The sequence below is a fragment of the Diabrotica virgifera genome, chromosome 5, assembly GCF_917563875.1.
Source record: "Diabrotica virgifera virgifera chromosome 5, PGI_DIABVI_V3a".
Lineage (NCBI taxonomy): Eukaryota > Metazoa > Arthropoda > Insecta > Coleoptera > Chrysomelidae > Diabrotica > Diabrotica virgifera.
Genome location: NC_065447.1, coordinates 204,936,054 through 204,952,801, shown reverse-complemented (window position 1 = coordinate 204,952,801; position 16,748 = coordinate 204,936,054). Strand labels below are relative to the sequence as shown.

At 33.5% G+C, this 16,748-nt stretch overlaps 1 protein-coding gene across 1 annotated transcript in view; it reads left to right on the top strand.

Moving 5' to 3' along the window:
* The window catches only part of LOC126885269 (dynein axonemal heavy chain 5), a 356,025-nt gene extending 340,368 nt beyond the window's left edge, over nt 1-15,657 (top strand). The window contains exons 57-59 of the mRNA XM_050651757.1: nt 8,958-9,077; nt 9,132-9,284; nt 15,220-15,657. Coding sequence (XP_050507714.1) covers nt 8,958-9,077; nt 9,132-9,284; nt 15,220-15,606 — 660 coding nt within the window. The 3' untranslated portion in view covers nt 15,607-15,657. The remainder of the gene's footprint in view (nt 1-8,957; nt 9,078-9,131; nt 9,285-15,219) is intronic.
* Nucleotides 15,658-16,748: the final 1,091 nt, after the last annotated feature.

The window sequence follows — 16,748 nt, the reverse complement described above, 5'->3', positions numbered from 1 at the left end:
GAATCGTTCCGAAGGATTACTCTGTGGATGCCTGATGCTGACAAAATTTGTCTCTATTCCTCGTTCTCGAAGTTGTCCTTTGAAACGATCATTTCGGAAATACGTTGCATTGTCCAGTAGAATCTTTTTTGGTGTTCCTACTATGGCTATAAAATTGTCGATTTTTCTTAATATTTCCTCCCCCTTTGTGGTGCGGCAACTATATAATTTTACGTATTTTGAAAACACATCCACCATTACCAGAATATGTTTGTTCCTTTTAGTGGTCATAATTAGATCGCTTAACATATCTATTGCTACAATGTCTAGTTTGTTTCGGGCTTCAATATTTTTGGCAACATTTTCGTTTTTGAAATTCCGACTCTTATATTTTTGACATACATCGCACTTCTGGGTAATTTCCTTTGCAATGCGGTAATCCTGTCGGCTGATGTAATTTTCCCTAAAAACGAGCCAAACTTTTCTGCTACCGATATGCCCATTGTCCTCATGTAATTTCTTTATTATCTTTTCGGCCAATGTCTGTGTCACTAAATATAGTTCCTTTCCGTCTATTCTCTTAAAATATATGTCATTTTCTACTTCCGCTCTTCTTTTCTCTCTTTCCTCTAGGTCTTCTTGGTTTGTCCTTATCTCATTTAACGAATATATCCCTTCTTCTTGTATTAATCTATTTAGTCCCACCTGTAGAGTAATTGTTTCCTTTTTTCCCGTGTCCTCATCCCGTGTTAGAGCGTCGGCTATTATGTTGTCTTTTCCTTTTATATATCGGAACTCAAAATCATACTCCTGTAATAATAGAATGCCTCTATGTATTCTATTATTTACTAATCTATTCTTCATGATATGTACTAAAGCTGCATGGTCTGTTTCGATTGTGAATTTTGCTCCCAATAAGTAAAACCTCAATTTGTTTACGCAATATAGTACACTGGCAAACTCCAATTCTGTAACACTATATTTTCTCTCATGTGTTTTAGTCACTCGCGATATAAAACATATCGGCACTTCTTGGTCGTTTTGTATTTGAGACAGAACTCCTGCAAATTTTTGTATGGACGCATCAGTTCGGAGTATAAAAGGTAAATTGTAAATGGGGTGGTATATTTTCGTTCCTTTTGCGAATTCTCGTTTTAATGTTTCGAAAGCTTCCTCCTGTTCTTCTTTCCAATTCCATTTTATTCCTTTTTTAAGCAACTTTATCAGAGGGATTTCCTTTTGGCTCAAATCGGGGATCAGTTTTTTAAAATAATTAATCGTGCCAAGAAAACCTCTCAATGTTTTCAAATTCGTTGGTCTTGGGTATTCATCTATGAGCTTGACTCTGTCTTCGGATAATCTTACTGTTTTGGTGTCCAATTGAAAACCCAAATAAATGACTTCTTTTTGAAAAAATTGACATTTTTCAATGTTTAATTTCAATCCCGCTGTGTCCAATTCTTCCAGAATTATTTCTATGTGTTTCAGATGACTCTGAGTATCTTGTGAAAAAATTAATAAATCATCGATATAATGAACTATGAAATCTTCGTGGCGATTCAAAATGGTATGTAGAGCTCGGACAAGTGCAGCACAAGCACTCTGCAATCCAAACGGCACTACCTTAAACCGGTAGACAATACCATCAATAGAAAAAGCGGTGTAGTTTCTACACTTTTCAGCTAACGGTATCAACCAAAAACTGTGTTTTAAGTCAATTTTCGAAAATATGTGTGACCCGGTGATTCTTCCAAAAATGGCCTCGATGTTTAGAGGTGATTCATATTGTGATACAGTGTGCTGGTTGATATTCCTGGCATCTAAACATAATCTCAATTCTCCACTGCTTTTCTTTACTATCACAATCGGGTTAACATATGGTGAATCACATCTTTCGATGATTTGATCTTCCAACATTTTATTTATTTCTTCTTTCACCTCTTGTCGATACTTGTATGGAATCGGGTAAGTTTTTGATCGAAAATTTCCCAAGTTTTTCACCTCAAATGAATGTTCGTACTTTTTAGCCACTCTGTTTTCCTCATTGATCAAATTTTCGTAGTTTCTTAACATCAACCGCAATTCTTTTTCTTTCCCTTCTCCACATATCAATTTTCTGTCTTTTTTCTCAGATTCTTCACACATGTTTACCGTGCATTCTGCATCCTCGTTTGCATATACCTCCTCTTCAAATACCACTGTTTCAATCATATTCTTTTCACTTTCATTTTTTAGCTTTATTTCTTCTTCTCCTGAGCCCGTCTCTTCTTTTGAGGAATCCCAGGTTTCCTTTGTTTCTGATACTCTCAAATTTTCTTCTTCTGGGCTCAACTCTTCTTTTGAGGAGCCACAGGTTTCATTTTCTTTTATCTTTTTCTGACCTTTTCTCCTTTTTCTTCTTTGTCCTTGCTTCGCTGCCAAATTCATTTCCACTGTTTGTTCTTTACCTGATTCGTCCGTAATTTGTTTCTCATGTTCCTTGTCCTGTTCTTTTTCTTTTTCTTCTGTTAGTTTCATCGTATTATTTTTAAAATCTATCACTACATGTTTTTCTGCCAATTCGTCAACTCCTACTATCATGTCATGTGACATATTTGGCATTATTACACATTGTAGTGCATACATATTCTTACCCAGTCGTACCATTACTCGTATGCCTTCATTTATAGTTGCCAATGTCCGTTTGTTTGCGCCCACTAAATTTACCCTAGGTATTTTGTAAATTAAATTTGTTAAGTTAACTTCTTCTATTAGTTTTCTGTTGACCAATGTTATTTCAGATCCAGTGTCTATCATAATTTTAATTGGTTTCTCGTTGATAAATCCATCCACAAATTTTAAATTAACTCCATTTTTCTTTTCGTTGTTTCCTGCCAATTTAATAAACTCCTTGGGGTGACAAAAGATTCCTGTTTGATTTTTGGTTTTTAGTGAGCGCCGTCGTGAAAAGACGCCGGTTGCTCATCGTTGTTTATATTTTCGTCATAATGTCTCTCTCCGTCATATTCATCTGTCTGGGTATTATTTACTTCTCTTCTATTTTCTCTTGGTCTGTCGGATCTGTTTCGGTTTTCTCGATATCCCTGTTCATTTTGTCTACCATTATTTCTGTTTTCTTGATTTGAGCGTGTGGTGTTTCTATTCTGGTATTCTCGATTTCTATCCTCATTCCATTGCCTATTTCTTTGTTCATAATTTCCTCTTCCGTTGTCTCTATTTTCGTTTTCCCTTCTGGGATTAAAATCTCGTCTTGTATAGTCCCTCCTATTTTGATTTCTATCTCTGTAATCTTGTGTTTCTCGGGGCCTGTAATCTTCTCGCGACCTTCTTGATTTTCTTTCTCTTAGACGTGATTCTCTTATTTGTAGGAATTGGCATAAACTATCTATGTCTTTGTAATTTTGCAATGTGATATGGTCTTCCAGCGTTTCCTCGAAATGTCTTGCAATCAGTTCGACTAATTGTTCCGATGAGTAATTATATTGTAAATGCTTTGCATTATTGTAAATTTGCAAAGCATATGTCCTTTCTGATACACCCATCCTATCATTGTATTTCCCATTTTGCAATTCCTTGTTAATTTCCAATTGTTGGACCTTTCCCCAGAAATAATTCAAAAATTTTTGTTCAAATTGTTGCCAATTGCCGAATTCTTCTTCTTTGCTATCGAACCATAGGCTTGCTTCATATTTGAGATGGTTTCTGATAGTTTCTTTTGCTGTTTCGAAATTTCCGATGTGCTGTATTTTCTTTTTCAGGCTATTTATGAACGGCACTGGGTGTAATCTTCTTACATCCCCGCCAAACCTTATCTTCACGTCATCTGTGCTATGTATAACCATTTCTCTTCTTTCTCCGACATTCTGTTGCGTCCTGTTTTCGGTGACTTGTTTTTCTATTCCTGTGATTCTTTTTTCCACTTCTTCTCTGTCTACTTGAATAGCATTTTCCAACTTGTTTTCCAAACTTTCCATTTCTTTTTTCTGGCAATTCGTTAACTCCTTCATTTTATTTTGAATTTTCATTTCTTGTTCTTTCATGTGGTCCTTCATTCTCATTTCTTGTTCTTGCATGTGATCTTTAATTTTCACTTCATACTTTTCTATGCGTTCCTCCATTTTCTTGTTGTTCTCTTCTATTGCTTGTTTCATTTTTTGTTGTGTTTCATCCATTTTTTGATCCAATTTTTGTTGTGTTTCATCCATTTTTTGTTGTGTTTCATCCATTTTTTGTTGTGTTTCATCCATTTTTTGATCCACTTTATCCATTTTCTTTGATGTTTCTTCCATGGCTTGTTTCGTTTCACGTTGATTTTCATCCATTTTTTTTTGTGTTTCATCCATTTTTTGATCCATTTTTTGTTGTGATTCATCCATTTTCTTTGATGTTTCTTCCTGATTTTTATCCATTTTTTGTGACTGGAGTTGCATCATTTGTAATAATTTATCTATTCCTGATAATTCTTGCTGTTCTGATGCCATGATTGTCGTGTCTAAAATATCTTCTTGGTCTGAATTATTCTCTTGATTTGAATGTTCTTTTTGTTTTTTGTTGTCTTTGCTTTGGCTTCTTGTCACAGACATTTGTTTTCAAGAAGTACTGTCCCCGCCAAATATGAAATTTTACTAGTATGTTACCAAGACGACTTTTTCTCACCCAAATATTATAAATTGTCAATAAATATATCAAATGTAAATATCGTAAAAACAAAATATTAAATCAGTTATGTAAAATTTGTACCTAAAGAGATCTAAAATTTTATGTTATCAAATGTAAGTATCTCACTTTTTACCACAGGCATATAAATTTTCAAATACCGGCTTTACTCTTTCTATCCTTCAAATTTGCCACTAGAAATACTTTACAATGCCCTCCACGTTGGACGACAGTTGATGTGATCTTGATTATTGATATGAGATAATATTTTTATATGTCATTTAATTTAATCAATGCATTAATAATAATCTAATTAATTTACCAGATCACATATCAATATGTTTTCAATCTCAGGGCTTTTTATAAAATTAATTACTTACATACGTGGCTTCTAAGTATTTCTTAATGGTTCCTAATCGGGATAGGAAAGAAAAGAGTAAAATAATAACACATATGGGTTACAATTGTAATCAAAATATTGTTTATTTTATTTAAATGGCAATCACTGCTTAATATTTGCTATATCTTATTTTTCTTAAACATAACATTTACACATGGGAATCTTATTTTCTTTTGATTTCCAATTGAAAGTTTTTATTAACATTTAACTATTATGATTTATTAGCAACAATTCTATTTAAGTTTGATGAAGCTTTTCTGATATTATTGATTATGTTTCTTCAATTTTAAATGTGGTATTTACTACGAAAAACCCATACATTCATGTCCAAACAAATGAGACTGACCTTTTTCTGGTGCACTGAGAATGTCTTCACACAAGACCCGTTTCCTGCTATCCTTGGCTGCAATCCAAACCTCGTCCTGGCTTCCAGTAATGTTCTCCTCTGAAACTAGCTCGTATAGCTCTCGTTTCCTGCTTCTGTCGTGATGCTGTGTTCTACCTTTTTCGAAACTGCAATCAGCTACCGGGAACTCTTGGCTCAAGGAGGTTCTTTTACTCTCAACCTGGCCTACCTCTCGTTCTACGATAGATACTCCACACTCACGGAACTACACAGGCTTTCTCACTCTCCGTACACTACCGTCTACTACTCGACTTCACTTCTCGACAGCTCAAAACATTCTGATCTCTATTTGTCATTCATTCCCCTACTTTCTAAATATCCCTTCCAGATTCACAAATCAAAACTTCCACCACCAACTCTCATTCGCAGTATTCCTCAAAACCAATTTTTAAACTTTCTAAATATGCTTAATGGATTTCAAAGAAAATAGTTAATTCCCATTCTAAAATTACTTTCTACTATATACAAATTTTTATGACCTATTCTCTATTTCCACTTAGTCTTATTTAGCATCGGCTAATGATGATAACGAACGACCTTCCGCGAACAACGATAATGACCTATTAACGATTTCAATTGAGTCTTATTTAATCACTTCTTAAAATTAAATATAACAATTTGTTGTATACAGGTTGTTTTAAATTTATATGCCCGTGGTTGAGAAAATTGAAAATATTTTATATTAAAGTGAATTTTGTTTATAATTATCAAATTTTAATTTTTATATCAAATAGAAATATAACAATATATATATATATATATATATATATATATATATATATATATATATATATATATATATATATAATGCAATACTTACGTATGCACATTTTCCCAATTAGTGGAAAGTAGCAGAGATCATAATATTACAAAAACCAGGAAAAGGCCCCAAAGAACTGAACTCATATAGACCCATTATTCTCTTACCTATAGCTATTTGAAAAAATGTTTCTACGTCGATTAGAACCAATAATAAAGAAACAAGATGAATTCCAGAACACCAATTTAGTTTTCGTAGCAAACATGGAACAATAGAACAAACACATCGTATAGTCAAACAAATCAGCAATGATCTATAAAACAAGAGGTACTGTAGTGCAGCTTTTCTAGATATTAGCCAAGCATTCGACAAAGTGTGGCATACAGGTCTCCTCCATAAGCTGAAGAAAAATATTCCGTATCAATATTATTTAATTATAAAATTGTATCTGACAGATCGCTTTTCATTAGTAAAACAACAAGTTGCTCGCTCAGAAATATTTAAAATAAAATCCGGTGACCCACAAAGTAGTGTACTCGGTCCCTTACTATACCTGTTATTTACTGCTGACCTACCTACAACTAGATTGACAACAGTCGCAACATTCGCAGATGACACAGGTATTATCGCATCTCACACAGTCCCCCAAAGAGATTAACATAACTTACAAGCCCACTTAAATAAAATAGAAAAATGGTTAAAAAAAATGGAAAATAAAATCTAATGAAACAAAATCGATCCACATGACATTTACCATGCGAAGAGACTGTCTACTAGTATACATAAACAACAAACAATTAGTACAAGTAGATACAACCAAATACCTGGGCATACATCTAGATAAAAGACTAACATGGAGAAAACACATCTTCACCAAAAGAAAGCAACTTGGACTCAAACTTCAACAAATGTACTGGATTCTGGGCAGACATTCAAGACTGTCAATTGAAAATAAATTAGTGGTATACAAAGCCATACTTAAACCCATATGGACGTATGGCATACAGCTATGGGGCTCAGCCAGCAACTCTAACTTGGAAATCATGCAACGTTTTCAAAATAAGGCATTAAGAACCATAGTAAACGCCCCATGGTACGTCTCCAATGCAATAATAGAGAGAGACTTGAAAGTTCCCAGCATCAAAGAAGAAATCAGCAAATACAGTGAAAAGTATGAAGAAAGACTTAGTGCGCATCCAAATGATTTCGTGAGTGAATTATTAAACACGGAGGGTGAAGTTCGCAGACTTAAGCGTTATAAACCAACTGACTTACCAAATAGATTTTAGATAAATTAGAACTATTTTAAGTGTTACTTTATTTTACTAGTAGTACTATCTATACATTTGTTGATAATTTAGAAAGGAAAGTTTTCATTGGAATTCTTACCTACATGTCATAGCCTAAGAAAGTCATAACTTTAACTGATTGTTAAATAAATTGGAAAAAAAAATCAATATATTTGCGAATTAAAACCATTTACTATTTTTACTGGGATTAAACCACAATTTTATGTTTTAATATCAATTTCCACTCATATATTGTACAACACTCATCCTACCAGTGCTCTTATATAGGTTAAGTGAAACATGAATCATCTCCAAAACAGACGCAAATCGTCTGCTCGTCTTCAAAAGGATAATGGGTACCTACAATCTATGAGAAAGATATTTGGAGATATCATTTCGAATAAATGAAAAATATAGTAGAATGGTTAATAGTAGAGATGTAATATCCTTTATAAAAATAGGTAGGCTTAAATGGGCTAGACATGCGTCAAGAGCAAATGAAAATTATCCACTCAGATGAACCCTATTCGCGGTTCCCATAAAAAATAGAAGTAGAGGTAGACCAAAACTGAGATGGAGGGACGGTGTGGACGAGGCCGACAAGGAAGATGGGAGCAGCAAATCCTCAACTGTTGGCGATGAAAAGAAACGACTAGCGAAATAGACAGGGGAAGGTCGAGGCTCAACTGAGTCTGTAGCACCACTGATGATGACAATGAGTCATATTATCTGATATTTATATTATCCTTATAATATCAGTTTATTTGATCGCAAAATTTCAGACAAATGGCTTTTTAACTGTACTCATTTTTTTTTCGAATCCTGAAAAAACTAATAAGTATTTTTCAAAAATATAAACGCAGGATGAAAGATTACGTTATTATCGAGAGTCAAAAGTCCCTGAAACATATAATGTTTATTTTAATAATATAAGTTACAGGGGTGAAAAAAGAAAGAGACAATTTAATGTGATTTTTATTTCAAATAGCTCATTCAAAAGAAACTTTTTGTTTATTCTAAGGGACTTTCGGTCGTCGGTAATAATGTAATATTTCATTCTGCGTTTAAATTTCTCAAAAATATTTATTAGTTTTTACAGGATTTGAAAAAAATGAATACATTTAAACAGCATTGGCCCGAAATTTTGCGCCTACGCTCTTAATATTATTTCAAGTTGACTATCTATAACATGAAACCAAAAAATATATTGATAATTTATTACAAAGTGCTTTTAATTCTTTAGCACCTTTCTAATGGTACTCCAAAAATAGAGCTAGATATACATATTGACTTTTACTCCATTAGCGAGAGAATCTCCATGTGAAGTGTGTTTTATTATTTTATAATTTTGTCTATTTTGGGATACATACATATATTGTCAATTTTTATGTTATAAATTTCGTATAAAAATATCTATTGACGTCATAATGTAATAAGAGTAAATTATACAAATATTTTTCCTTTCAGGTAAAGTCCACTTTAACAGATTTAAAGTTAGCAATAGACGGAACAATTGTTATGAGTCAAAATCTTCGAACATCATTAGATTCTATGTATGATGCCAGAATTCCGGAAAGATGGCAAAAGGTAACTTATCCAACCTTAGCAAAGCTTTATTTAATTTATTGTAATTTATTAAAGATATCGTGGGAATCTGCCACTTTAGGATTTTGGTACACAGAATTGTTGGAACGAGATGCACAATTCCGAACTTGGTGTCAAAATGGTAAACCGAATGTGTTTTGGATGACAGGTTTCTTTAATCCGCAAGGTTTTCTGACCGCAATGAGACAGGTAAAAATAACGTAATATAACTAATTAGGTATTCTAATTTGAGAAATATTTGTTTGACTTTCAATTTTACGATTTTTTTAATAGAAACCTTGTTAAAGACATGGCAGATTTCTTATTTCAGATAAATCTACATGATATATCATTTAAACAAACGAACTCAACTGTTCAACTGTGTAACACAATAATAACAAACAATAAGAGTGGAGAGCGACTTTAATTTACATCTTCTTCTTCTTCACCAACTTTTACCTTTTCAGGGGTCGCTTTTCCTTACTTTGCTTTGTCACTCATTTCTGCCCATCGCGTCTTCTTTATATAAACGTTTCTCTCTTAAGTCTACTGCCCATTAGGGTGCATCGAAAAATTCGAAAAAAAATAAGACTAAAATTTTAGTCTTATTTTGCAATTTCCGAAGCAACAAATCATGGGACAAAAATTCAAAAACTGCCATCTTAAACCTTTGCTCATCTGCTAAAAGAAAAATACTCTAAATAATTTTAATTTACCTATATTTTAATTTTTATTTTTTTAATTCTAAATTTTATTTTAATTTACTAAATAATTTTAATTTAATTACCCTATTTTTACCTGTAGCGATTTAAATGAAAAAACTGCCATTTTTGACCCCTATTTGTTAATAACTAAAATTCTCGTCCGAACTGTAAAGGGCATTTTGTATTTATAATGTATTAGGTATATATATAGTACTCAAAAAATCCATTTGCAACCTGGCTGGTCAAGTGGTCAAGTGCCCGACAAAAACCCTTTATTCTCTGGACTATTACTTCATTTACTTTTAGGTCTGGATCCCGCGTATGAAAAAAAAAAGTTGATCAATAGCAAGCTGAAAATTTGTTAATAGCTTAAGGGTGTCTAGTCGGATAAACTTTGATATATGGGAACACTGGAACAGGGGCAGTTTTAATTGTGGAACAGGTTAAAAATTTGAAACGGTCACACCACGAAAACGGCACATTTATTTTGTCCGACAGAACAGACTTAAACTCTCCGAACAGAGATTAAACTCTCATGCAAAAATCAGACTGTTATTTATCACCAAATGGGCGTTTTAATGAGTGGAACATGTAGAATATGTCAAATGACAGGAATTATGACAGGTGATAAATAGCAGTCTGATTTTTGCATGAGAGTTTAATCTCTGTTCGGAGAGTTTAAGTCTGTTCTGTCGGACAAAATAAATGTGCCGTTTTCGTGGTGTGACCGTTCCAAATTTTTAACCTGTTCCACAATTAAAACTGCCCCTGTTCCAGTGTTCCCATATATCAAAGTTTATCCGCCTAGACACCCTTAAGTTATTAACAAATTTTCAGCTTGCTATTAATCAACTTTTTTTTCATACGCGGGATCCAGACCTATTTGTTTATTAGTTGCTGTAAACTGTTCAAACTGTCTGAAAAAATAACGGTGTCATCTGCATAGCGGATGTTGTTTAGGCGTTCTCCATTTAGGAGTAAAATATACAAAGTGTTCCATTTAAAAAAAACTTAAATTTGTGTCACCCTGTCAATACGGGTGGCCCTGTATTTTTGAAAATATTTTTAAGTTACGATCCTATCAGTACCCCAACTTTTACTTAAATAACTTTTTTTCGTATCTCTTACGACAAACGAGTAATGCGACTTTATCACACTAATGCCCCACCCTGTAGGTGAAAGTATACAACCTTGTCTAACGCCTCGTAGAATCTAGATCGCTTCCGTTGATCGCTTCCATCTCCAAGATTTGTTCTTATTGTAGTTGATTGATTCCAGTATAAAGTTTGTATTATACGCCGGCTTTATCTTATATAAATGAATATAGACTCTCAAATAAAACAAACACAGACTGGAATCCGATCAGTTCATGTAATACGATCTTGGAAAAATAGAACGACAGTTACATATACAGGGTGTCCAGAAACTCTACCGACAAACGAAGACAGGAGATTGCTCAGATAATTTTAAGACAATTTAACCCAATTCACCCAGTTCGAAAATTCTTCCTAACGGAGCTAGAGCTATTTGAAGATGGCGCCTGGCAATTAGTTTTTCTTAAATACCTCCAGAACGCTTCTATTTAGAAAAACAAAAATTGTTACGCTTGTTCATTTTCCAGATTTTAATCGATTTTATCCATTGCGAATTTCTAGTACCTGTCATAGGCGTCCGTTTTAGGTAGGACAACGGTTTTTTCATCGCATAACATTTTTGTCTTTAGCTTTTAAGCATTTTTGACTCAGGTTTATTAAATTATGAAGTGTTTTAGTACTAAAAGTACTCTTGTTTTAAGTCGATAGGACACACCGTTTTCTAGAAAAATCGATTTGAACACTTTTCGTTACTTGAATTTGAAAAAAAAAATTAAAAAAGTTTTAAAAAAATCGGTGTATTTTACCAACTTAAAGCAGGAATAACTTTTAGTACTAGAGTACCTCATAATTTAATAATCTAGTGTCAAAAATGCTTAAAAATTAAAGACAAAAAAGTTATGCAACAAAATCACCGTTTACCTATCCAAAACGGACGCATATGACCGGTAGTAGAAATTCGCAATTAATGAAATCGATTCATCTCTGGTATATAAATAAAAATACCAGTTTTCGTTTTTCTAAATATTCTTTTTTAAATTTTTTTTTTAAATTCAAAAAACGAGAAATTTTCAAATCGATTTTTTTCAGAAAACGGTGCATCCGTTTAAAGCAAGAGTACCTTTTACTATTGAAATACCTCTCAATTTATTAATCCATGGTCAAAATTGCTTAAAAATTAAAGCCAAAAAATTTATGCGATAAAATAACCGTTGCCCTATCCAAAACTTACGCCTATGACCGTTACTAGAAATTCGCAATGGACGGAATCGATTTATCTCTAGAAGATAAAATACCCGTACCAAATTTCGTTTTTCTAAATAAAAGCGTTTTTTAAATAGCTTCGCCATTTTCAAATAGCTTCAGCTCCCTTAGGAAGCATTTTTGAACTGGGTGAATTGGGTGAATTGGGTTAAATTGTCTTAAAATTATCTGAGGAATCTCCTATCTTCGTTTGTCGGTAGAGTTTCTGGACACCCTGTATATCAACCTACAAAAAATTTGTTTGAAGCAATGTAAATACCACCGTCCACTCAAATATTATATTTCAGAACTATTTTTACAAAAATCATTTAATTTTTATGACTAGGAAGACATTCCTTAGATGTGGCAACAGAGCGCTGTGTAAAATAGAAACTGAACTTTCAATTTAATAAAATCGGTGACTTCGCTAGTGGCAGCAGCAGTTGACCAATGTATTTTTCACTTTTTTTCAGTTTGTAAGATACTGAAGATCGTATTCACGTTTTTGAAAGAAGGATATACTTAGTGCCACGTTTTTCACTGAAGGATGGGACATGTTCCCGTATTAATATTTCAATCAATGGTTAAACAGTGTTTTTAAAACTTGTTTGCCTCTTAATATTTTTTTGATAAGGCACCTTTTATCGAGATGTGGCTTCTTTTTTAATATGGTTCAAAAGATACCTAAAAATGTAAATTACAAATAAATTTTCATATTATTACCAATCACCGTACTTAACCCTATACAAATATGTGGTGGATTTGACAAATATTCAAAATATCTCGATAAAAACTGGCTTTGCGAGAAAGTAACAAGAGGCAAAAAGTTTTAAAAACAGTGTGTTTAACTGATGGTACCACAATAATAATTTAATTGGAACGTACACAAAAGTTTGGACGGGTTTAAGGGAACAAAATCCCCATACAAATTTTATGGGGTGCACAAATTTCACTATAATTTTTTTTGAAGATGTTTCTGCCGTAAGAATGCCAAATGTTCATTTTCAATAAAAAATCTCATTTTCATTTTGTAACTTCAAAGGGATGTAACTTTTTTATGTGCATAGTTGTACTAAGGTAAGTTAGATTTAATCGAACTATTTTTGGTCCGACAATATGTGATTTAATTTATGACCTGTATTTTTGTTACACCCTGTATAACATTTACTCTCCTCTAATAACACGATATTATCAGCAAATAGCATTGATCAAGGAGCCTCTCCCCTGACCTTCTCTCTCAATACATCCATAACTAGCCATAACCTCTCAAGATCTATAAATACCAAATGTAGCTCTCTTTTCTTCTCGCTGTATTTTTCTGTTAACTGTTTTAAAGCAAATAATGCATCTGTTGTCTTCCTTCCTGGCATAAACCCAAACTCATCTTCTCCTATAAATAGGAGATCATCTCTACTTAACGTTCGCTCCAAAGTTTTCTCCAAAATTTTCATTGTGTGCCACATTAACTGTATCTCTCTATAGTTCTTCTTTTTCTTCTGCGGCACTACAGCCCAAATTGAGCCTTGGCCTCCTTTATTTTTTGCCTCCACCCTTGCTTGTCTGTGGCTGCTCTTCTCCATACACGGACTCCTAAAAGGGCTTGTGCGTCGCTGTTTACTGTGTCTTCCCAGCGCTTTCTTGGCTTTCCAACCGATCTCTTTCCTTGCTATAGTTCTTACAGTCTTAAATGTCGCCTTTATCTTTATGTCTTTATATCTATTCCTCTTTTCTAAAGTAATCATACCATCTATGCTTTATTTTAACAGCGGTTCTTAACCCTCTCCCACCGACATTCTTAATCTGCTGCACGTGAGTCAAATCCTTTGATTTGTCTCCAAGGCAACTTGTCTTTTGCTTTAACAATGTTGTATAACCTTTTTATCGTTTCGGACATTTCCAGCTCTCCATACAGCGGTGGAGACGATCTTTCCTTAGCAATAGTTACAGCGCGCTTTGCTTCCTTGTACATATTTTTAATTTCCTCTCTTTTCGACCTGTCATACCTGTCATTAATTCTGGTTTCTTTCTTCTCCTGAAACTTTCCACGTCATAGTTTCACCACCAAGTTTCTTTGTCCTCAAGAGGCCTTTACCCAAATGCTTTGACTAGGACTTCCTCTGTCACTTTTACCACAACGGATCTGTTGGCTTCCCACCTGTAATTTACCGTATATTTTTCTTCAAACTTTTCCAACAGTCTACTTTTAACTTCTGCACAGCACATAATCTACCTAACTTTCCCTTCCCCCGCTTACATAGGTAACATACTGGTCTTGAGTCTTCATACAGAACGTATTAATGATAGACATATGCCATACCACCGCAAAGTCAATTCCACTATTTTCTTCATCACTTTTTTATTATTTCTGTGGCGACACGTTTCAATTATTATTTTACTATTTTTTTAATTGCTAATTTTAAATATTAACTTTCTTTTCTAAACGAAAATAATATGGGTCATTTAAAATTCACATGTGATTGGCTCCAAAATACAAAACCAGAATGTATCAAATTAATGGCTTTTTCATGGGAAACACAAATTCATAGATTACGGTACCAAATAAAGGGCCAGCCCCTTTATGTCAACTTCTTAAAAACCACAGAAATGTTTTCAGCTTTTAAAACGCTAGATCTAATAAATTATTGTCGCCTATCTGGCCATAAGGTAGAACACCAGACAGATTAAAGTGTTTGTGGTCTCGTTCAGTATAGTCACAGCGGGCACCCGGGGCAGTCACACCACCACACTCGCAAAGAATAACAAACCCTCTTTCGAGAAATATTCACGCTATTTTACCGACACAAATAAATATAATGTTGACAGTTTGTTGTGTTTACATTTATTATAATTTCATTTAATTGATTCCGTAAACCACCCACGGAACATTTCCATCCCCAAACCTACATCAACTCTTTTTATTCCCGCTCTTTCTTTACTAATATGTACATGCAAATCACCTCCCATAAAACACTTTTCTTCTATAGTAATTTACAAACAGTTACTCTATTTACATAGTAATTAAAATTACTGATTGAGAGATACCACTTTATTTTTCTTTTGTTAATCAGTGTAATACTAAATTAATGGACTCTAAATATATTTTAGGACGTAACCAGAGCTCACAAAGGTTGGGCGTTAGACTCCGTAGTACTTCAAAATATGATTACCAGGCATAGTAAAGAAGACATCAAAGAAGGACCAGCTGAAGGAGTATACGTCCACGGATTATTTTTGGAAGGAGCAGGCCTAGACAGGCGAAGTGGCAAATTGATAGAAAGTAAACCCAAAGTTCTGTACGAACAAATGCCGGTTATTTTTATTTTTGCCATTAATACTACAGCTGGTAAGGATCCGAAGCTCTACGAATGTCCAATTTATAGAAAACCACAAAGAACTGATCAGAAATATGTAGGATCCATAGATTTCGAAACTGATCATAATCCGAGGCACTGGACATTGCGTGGAGTTGCACTGTTATGTGATATTAAATAGATATCTGTGATAGGTTTAGTTATTAGGGTGTTATTTATAGAAGTAATAAAGTTTTCGTAGCACAATTTTTTTGTTTTTCAAATCTATTTAACTGGTAATAGTCAAATGAGAGACACACTAAAGAAACATAAATAGTGAACTAAAAACAACTATAAACTCACTAAAATTATGTGGGATCAGTCCTTTATTGCCCCCCCAGAGGGAGTGTAGTAGTCATCGTGATTTCCGTCTTCAAAATATCGTTTGTATTTTCGTTTCAACGTTTCATCGCCGCCAGTTCATAGCCGCCAGTTCATAGCCGCCAGTTCATCGCCGCCAGTTCATCGCCGGCCGATTCATCGCCAGTTAATTAATCGCTAACTGATTCATTTCCAAATTTCCGACCAATTTTCTACAGTTACATTTATTATTTATTTTTAATATTAATTAGGAATTATAGGACATGACCTAACCTAACCTAACCTTACACTACATTTTGAACATAATATATATTCCTACAAGACCATTTAAATTTAAATTTAATAGGCCACAAATTTAATATTAATTTAGTATCAATTTAGGGGAAGTATAAATAGAAGTAGGAATAGAAGTAGAAAATAGAATAATTTAGTATCAAATTTAGGGGAAGTAGAAATTAAGTAAATTAAGAAATTAGTAGGGGAAAGTAAATTAATATAATAAGATTTTTTATCTTTTTAATTGTCATAAGTTTTGAACTGAATTAACGTCGTGTCGTGTCGTCCTCCATAATACAAAATCATCTGAGTTACTGGCGATGAAATGGATTGGCGATGAACTGGCGGCGATGAACCAGCGGCGATGAACCAGCGGTGATGAAACGTCCCATTCCGAACAAAAGTTGCTTAGAGTTAGTCATTTTATCCAATTCCGGACTTATTTTGAATGTATATTTTTTTATTTTATAATGTTATCCCAATTTTTTTAAATGGGGAGATGTAGAATTGTAAACTTTTTCTTGTATAATATTAGACAATTTCAACTACCTATTCCCAAATTTTCATCCTTCCTTTATTTTTTTCTTGGGGTCAGACAGATTATTCTTTGATCGGCGCTAGTATTGAAAAGTCGAGCTCGAATATTTAGTTTCGATTTTGACATCATTTTCGGTTAAAAAGTTATGA